Below are 7,730 nucleotides of genomic sequence, written 5' to 3'. Positions count from 1 at the left end.
TGTAATTGAGTTTCTATGTGTTTTTGAGTGTAATATATTTGTTTTGTTTTAATTACAGTTGATTTTTTAAATTTGTTTGTAAATTTAATATGGTCTTCGTAAATTAGCCAGTCAACTTTAATGTGTGCGATTATGATTATTAGAGATCAAAGATCCAACGGTTGGGATGGCATTTCCGCCGACCCCAGCCGTTGAAGGAGAGGAAGAGAGATGTGCTGAATGATACGAGGAAAAGAGCAGTTACATTTCGTGCCCTTTCCAAAATATTACAAAAGAAATAAAATGGAAATTAATCATGACATGTGGCTAAGGAGAGCTGAGCTTTTCATTTCATGGCACAATGTTACATGCCTAAAAAGAATCTAAAGCTTTGAGAGTAACCTTCCAAATTAAACTACTTTACATGCAATGTTGGTTTATGCTCAAGGCGGTTAACCACACACGGGATGCTACCTTGGTCGGACTATGGGATGGTTTCTCAACCTTTCTGCAAATGGCTTGCCTTAATGAGATGGTTTCTCAACCTTTTTGCAAATGGCATCACGAGCCTTGGAAGGGGGATGCCACGTAGGAAGGGGTGCCAAGGTGGCGCCACGTAGGCAGCTATCCCAAGCTGAAAAAATGGAACACAGACACAGAGATGAGGGAAGCCATGGTGATCTTCATCGTCTTCTTCTTCTTCATCGCCCTCGGATTTCTTGCATGGTTCATCTTTCGATTTGCAACAGCCGATGGTAAATCTCTCCTCCTCCCTTCCAATTCTGCATTTCCATCCATCTCTCTGCTCTGTATTTCATCTTTTCCCTCCGCTTCCCCTTCGCAGGTGACCTTACCTTGCTCCGACACGGCCCTGCCCGTCGCAGCGCTGTCGGAAACAAGGTTTGCTTTCTTTTCGCTTACCGCTTGCTATTTCAACTCGATCAGGTGCTTTGGCTTGAACGTCTTCGCACGCCGTTTTTTCCTACAGGTTGTTTGGATCACTGGAGCGAGTCAAGGCATTGGTAATCTGCTTTTGACCTTTTGAGACTTTCGTTTCCAGCGAACACGGGCCTCGAGCACCGTCGTAAATTCAAAAATTTGTTTTTGCTCGAAAACTTCCAGGAGAAGCTCTTGCTAAGGAATTCGCACGGCTGGGTGCAAAACTTATTCTTTCCTCCAGAAGGCCAGAAGAGTTGGAGCGGGTGAAAGCTTCCCTTGTAGTGCGAATCTTTATCCTCACTCTTTTGAGAAAGAGAATTAGAATTTAGAATTGCAATTATAGATTGTGGATGCGATGTTAAATGAGCTGTTCACAGGCAAGAACGCGCCAGATAGTGTGGTAGTTTTGCCAGTCGACCTCGCCGCAGGTGTTGCGGCAATCGAGGAGGCAGTAAAAAAGGCGGAGGCCGCTTTTGATGGAGCGGGAGTCGACTACATTGTCCACAATGCTGCGTCTGCACGTCCCGTAAGTTGCTTCACTGTCGTATAATATGTCCAGTCACCAAGCTGTCCTACTTACTCATTTGCGCTTGGATTTTGTGTATATAGAAAATGGCGGCCCTTGACGCAAGCGAAGACGTCTTGAAGGTACACTATTACAGTTACATCGTGAGCTCGATTAAGAGGAGCCGGAAAGGAATACTGAAGAGGAAGCGAGCGTGAGTGTGGAAGTAAATGTCTTCAATCTACGCTACGTTGTTAATTGATGTAAGGTGTGGTTGGTGCATTAGTTCTAGCAATGTCCATAAGCATCACCCTCTTGAGATATAAAACACCCACATGGAAGAGGGAATGAGCTTGAGCGTAAACTTTTCAAATGCCCAAATGTCTGATGTGTGGTAAATGTGAATGTAATTGGGACAATACAACTGACACATTTGACGTGAATGTAATTGGTCCAGCAGGCTATATTTGACGTGAATGTAATTGGGACAATACAACTGACACGTTTACCTGTCCCTTCTATGATTGGCAGAGGCCAAGGCAATGTTGTTTTGGTGCGTTTTCTCATCATCCAATCGTGTTTTGATTATTGTCACACATTTCCTTTAATCTTCTACAGTGAAATCTATTTTCATGAAAAGTAGTGGGCTGTCTCTTAAGTTATGTCCTAATGGCAAAACGATGATGGATGCTTTTGGTTGTGTGAACTCTATGATGTTCGTTTACTCTACGAAAGCGTTGTCTTTTGGATGTTTATCGTTTTAGTGAGTCGAAGAAAGATATTATAAGCATAGTTAGAAAAGCTCATCAAACTCAGCTTATCATAATATGTACGCGTGAAGATAAAATGTTTAAGAGATATTGCTGTATAAATATGAGAAACTATTGAGTGTGAGGCCTGTTAAAGGGCCAGCCTCAAAAGGCCCAATCATATCTTGGAATAATTTAGCGACTCTCTGCTTGTCTTGAAATAGCTATGCGGAATTCTTCTTTGACATTCATTCCCATCTTTGAAGATGGCATATGGCCAGTTTGACCAGAAGCCTCCCTTGAGCTAGACAGGAACCTAGCATAGGTTAGACATAGGAGTAGATTGGAGGATAGGGAGTGATGGTGGAGATCCTCAAATCAACTCCTGAAGAGCACCATCATGGTGCCCGATGTGCTTGGTATTTTACAAACTAACACATATTAGGACACTTGCTGGATTAAAGACTGACTTTGGGCACCCACTGCGGAGAGGACTGTGCAGGTCTGGTGACCAGCAGTCATAGCGATAAAATTGAATCATGCATTATTGAGGTGCTTATGATCATTAGGGAGGACTGTGCAGGTCTGGTGACCAGCAGTCATAGTGATAAAATTGAATCATGCACTATTGAGGTGCTTATGATCATTAGGAGCTGAAGGGAATTCATGATCCCCAATAGCCAGCAATTGGTGCAGTTTGCCTGCAACAGTCTTGAAATTGTCTCAAACTGCATAAAGCAGTGAAGCCACCTCAATAAGGGTGTTTGTGACATCATCTACAGCATATTGTCGCTGAGGTAAGGCACCAAAACCGCCTCCATATGCTGTACCTTATGCTGTACACGCCTCTTCTCTGCCACACGTCGCCAGTATGCTTCAGTAGCTACCAAGGATGAACTTGACCTGCTCATCTTCTATGCACCAACTGTGGCTCTTCTACCTTGCTGTAGATCTGTCCCTATGTTGTGCCCTAGAAGGCTCAATCTCCTGCAGGCTGAACTTAGTAATGCCCCCCCAAGGGAGCCCTTTTATAGGGGCTGAACTGCCCTAGGATTGGCCGACTTGGCGAGTCCGTAAATTGTTACATGACTGGCCCCCAGATCTGACCCGACCAGACAACAGATTGTCGATTGTAGTCTGAGGCACTGCCAATCAGCTCCTTCCCTTGTCATATGTAAGGGCCTTGTTTGCTTTTACAGAGAGGTCCATTCCAGGTCTTACCATGCTTACGAAGGAGTTTTCATGTCTCATTGGCGTTTCCCCAGCCCCTTGGTGCACTCTTTGGGCTCATGGCTGGGCTAATACCAGCCTTATGCAAGCCTTGAACCTGTTTTCTTTATTATAGGTCAAGGTAGGACCTTTCAGGTGGAATCCCCCACAGTTCTCCTTGATATTGTGGATGACTAGTTGTTGGACTCCCTACATGGCAGAGGATCAGAGTTGTGGGATGCTGGGGAAGTGTTGGACCATTTACCAGAGACCAGGCAGGGAGGAGTATGCCTTGTTGAGGCTTTAGCTTAGGAGGGATGCCCCTTAAGAGAGCTGCAGTGGGACCCTTGACAGTGGCTTTTGGCATGCCTAGGAGGGCTGCCCCTTGAGGGAGCTGCAGTGGGACCTTTGACAGTGGTTTTGGCCTTTCCCCAGCCCCTTGGTGCACTGTTCGGGCTCATGGCTGGGCTAATACCAGCCTTATTCAAGCCTTGAACATGTTTTGTTTATTATACCCCCAAAGTTCTCCTTGACCTTGTGGATGACTAGTTGTTGGACTCCCTACAATGGCAGAGGTTCAGAGTTGCGGGATGACTGGGGAAGTGTTGGACCATTTACCGGAGATCGGTTAGGGAAGAGTATGCCTTGTCGAGGCTTTAGCTTAGGAGGGCTGCCCCTTGAGAGAGCTACAGTAGGGACCTTGACTGTCATGAGGGTGTGAGTTTTTGAACTTGCGTGTGGGCAGGACCCTGGAAAGATAAGTGGGCAAGGCCATGGGATGTGGGTGTGCAAAGTTTCCCCCTAGGGATTAATGCTTTGGGGGTGAATTTGTGGATTGGTCCAAAGAGGGGGCAAAGGACCCTTAGAATTCAAGTTGGTCCATTGGTTGGGTCCTAAAAATTGCCCCACTAGAGGGGGCAATGGTGGAAAATGAGAAGGGGATGCCACATGGCATTCCCCCAAGGCTTGGATGCATTTGGCAAGCTTGCTTGTGGAAGGACCCAGGAGAATCACATAAGAAATCACGACGAGGCTGGTCGACGAAAGAAGAGAAAACAACGGATTCTATAGGAGGTTTGGCTAGTTCTCAAGCTGCACACCAGCAAATTCCGTGAGTTGCACATTGTAGTATGGTGGCATGGATCATGAGACTGAGTACGGGGTTGCTATGTACGGAGCTGTTGTATGGACAATTGTGTACGGAGCTGCTGTACGGATGATGAGTTCGGCTGCACGGAGTTGCAAGCCTGTGTACGGATCTCCAAGCTGCACTTTTAGGTCCATTCTTGCTATTGTGACCTCTATACAAGCATGGCGAGGAGACCATACACGATTTTTCAGTGGGTAGTTCAGATGCTACAGCCACTATTGAGGATGATCCTTATGCTTTCTTGACTTGCAGTTAGGATGCATGCTCTCTTAGTGTCAATGAGACACTGAATACTTGGTATTTTGATAGTGGTGCTTCTTAGCACATCACTTCTAAGAAGAGCCTTTTTGCATCTCTGCATCCTCCACCTACTAAAAAGAAGGTGACTTGTGCAAATCATTCTTCTTATTCAGTGTGTGGAGTGGGGGACATTATTCTCACATCCAGTGATGGCACAAATTTCAGAATTTTGCTAAGTGTGTAGTTAGAGACAAAGAGAATGACTATGCTTTGATGTTGTCGGGCACTTTGTATCGGGGTCTTTTTTAGCTTGATATATATGAGAAAAGATCCGATCTTGCACTTTCAGTGAGCACTCCCACTGCTGTGATGCAGAATGTGGAGTTATGGCATGCCAGGTATGGGCACATGAGCTATGGCAGCTTAATGACACTTCAGAAGCATGCTATGGTTGATGCATTGCCTCCTTTAGAGTCACGTCCTCCTCATGCATGTGAGGGTTGCATCCTTGGCAAGATGCATAGATTTCCTTTCAAAAAGGATGGTGTGGTGAGAGCTACACGCAAATTACAGCTCATTCACAGTGATGTCTGTGGTCCCATGAGCACACCTGCTTTTGGGGGTTATCTCTATTATGTTACATTCATAGATGACTTCACCAACTACACTTGGGTCTATCTTAAATGGTGCATTGCCCTATCAGCTAGATTTAGATTTAGATGCTCGTTGGGGAGAGACTAAAATGAAAACGCTTAGACTTCACAAGCAATTGTAGCTTGAATGAAGAGATTTTGGACTACCTTTTGATTAGCCTTCTCCTTTAGTGCTAGCCTTCGTCATGGCTGAGTCTGCCCTTCACCTCCGCAGTGCCGACAGAAACTCAGTACGAAGACTTTGTATAAATGGATGCTCAAGTATGTGTGGGTGTGTGGATTTGTATGTGTGAGAGCATATTTTTATACTATGGTCTACACCCACTATTAAGCGCTGATGACGTCAGTGGGGATGTCATAGTAGCTAGTCCCTGCTATGCATGATGGAGTTTATGGTTTTCAACCTTGTGAGTGACTATCATGAGATTGAAACTGCACTATTTTGTGTTTTTAGAGGATGAGTTTGGGAATGTTCCTGGATTCATCTAGGTATACTCTTGGGTCTATGGTCTTAAGGCAAAATCAGAAGTGTTTATGCATATTCTGTGCCCACTTCATCATGAAGGAGACTTCCACCTTGAGAAAATCCGCACTCTTCTGGAGTGGTCAGTAGTATGTCTCTGATCAATCTGTGCCTCAAGCGACAATCTGATAACTCCTACCGCCAAACCACACATCGACTTCTCCCACGTGAAGCACAGCTGAAAATTCACCTTAGCACCATGGGCGTGCCAAAGGTCCAATCCTTGTGGCCCCATCCACTCGTCCGTCATGCGTGAAATCAGATCTCCCAGCATAGCATCAAACACCACTGGGGACGACTTCTCCAACCCTGTGGAGGCGAATTGGAATCTCCAAATTGGGTGTGTATGGGAGCCCACTACGTTGATCAAACCCCCTTGCGGGGCTGCAAGATCACAAGCGTTACCTCTAGGGACGGAGGGTAAGAGTCTGGAATCTCTAGATAATTCCAGGGCCCCAATCTCCAAAAGTCCCACGGTGAGGGACGCCCAGGCTGGAGAGCTGCTGACCGAGAGGACGAGCCTCTTCCCTTTGGCTCCCCTCCGAATGGAGAGAGGGGACGGGATGTTGCGATGAGGAAGCGGAAGGGGTCGTTGTCTTACCCTTGCTACTGCAAGGGAGTCGAGGCAGGTCCTAGGGAGGGGGGGGGAGGTTGAAGAACTTGCTAAGGAGGTGGAGGGGGTGAAGAGACATGGTGGTAGGGAGAGCACCAATCTAGTACTAGAAACAAGGAATGGAATGGAAAGATGGAAAGCATGATGGAAAAGACAAGAAAGTACAAGTGCAAGGCAATAACCAAAATACTCATGATATTAAGCTTGATGTTGACTGATGTCATAGACAATAGACAAGTACAACACTATATAGTATGACACTAGACTCTAGAAAGCCATAGTGTATATGGGATAGCTCCCAATATGACATGTGGCATGTCTAGGACTCACTAGACTATAAAACACACCTAGAACACTCATTTTAGACTCACTTTGGCTTCATATTCCAACACCCCCCCATGAAGGCAAGGTGAGAGACTACTGGAATGGAACCAAGAACAGAACATGACAATGACGGTCTAAGGTGAGGGACTATTGGAATGGAACCAAGAACAAAACATGACAATCATCAAACTGTGCACCCTATGTAACTCAAAGGCTAAAGTCTGAGCGTGTTTAGAGGTTGATCCAAGCACTCTCATGGCTTGAGACTCAACATGCTTAGAGGGCCGAGGCTCACGTTATAGCATGGCTACATGACCAGCTTATAAGTCTAGGAATACACCAACATCCTGGAACTCGGCCAAGCCTGATAACGAGACCTATCAAAGCCAATACATGGCTCCCACAATACATTCCCCTCTAAACCTATCAAAGACAATACATGGCTCCCACAGTACATCCCCTCTTGGCTTCATAACAAGACATGTTAGAAAGCCACACACCAAAATAGAAAAACCAATACATCTTTTTAGGAGGACTATCCAAGGCAGAGGACCTTTAGACTTAATGAAAACCAAACACTCAATATATATCATTTTAGGGGGACTACCCAGGGCAGAGGACCCCAAAATACATTAAGCGTGTAGTAATAAATAAAAATCTCTCTTTGTGAAAGAGATGTCCTCCAAGTAGTTAATGCACATGTGTGCACATCCCTGCGAGTTGATGACGATGTCAATGAATCGCTAGGTAGGAATGCCCCAAAATATGTGTCGGTGAAGTTCATGGGATGATGACTCTCAAAATGCAGGAAGGAGAGTCATCAATGTCGAAGTAGAAGCCTCGGGT

At 45.5% G+C, this 7,730-nt stretch overlaps 1 protein-coding gene across 1 annotated transcript in view; it reads left to right on the top strand.

The window, feature by feature from the left end:
* The first annotated feature begins 652 nt into the window (after positions 1 to 652).
* Positions 653 to 7,730, top strand: part of LOC147885584 (uncharacterized) — a 31,023-nt gene continuing 23,945 nt past the window's right edge. The window contains exons 1-7 of the mRNA XM_087396154.1: positions 653 to 734; positions 824 to 879; positions 968 to 1,001; positions 1,102 to 1,196; positions 1,286 to 1,444; positions 1,528 to 1,566; positions 1,884 to 1,976. Of these exons, the coding sequence (XP_087252280.1) occupies positions 653 to 734; positions 824 to 879; positions 968 to 1,001; positions 1,102 to 1,196; positions 1,286 to 1,444; positions 1,528 to 1,566; positions 1,884 to 1,976 (558 nt within the window). The remainder of the gene's footprint in view (positions 735 to 823; positions 880 to 967; positions 1,002 to 1,101; positions 1,197 to 1,285; positions 1,445 to 1,527; positions 1,567 to 1,883; positions 1,977 to 7,730) is intronic.

Source organism: Dipteris shenzhenensis, chromosome 25 (genome assembly GCF_047967505.1).
Source record: "Dipteris shenzhenensis isolate YYH24624 ecotype China chromosome 25, Dip_SZ_1.0, whole genome shotgun sequence".
NCBI lineage: Eukaryota > Viridiplantae > Streptophyta > Polypodiopsida > Gleicheniales > Dipteridaceae > Dipteris > Dipteris shenzhenensis.
Note: the sequence above shows the minus strand (reverse complement) of the source record. Positions and strands in the feature narration are given on the sequence as shown.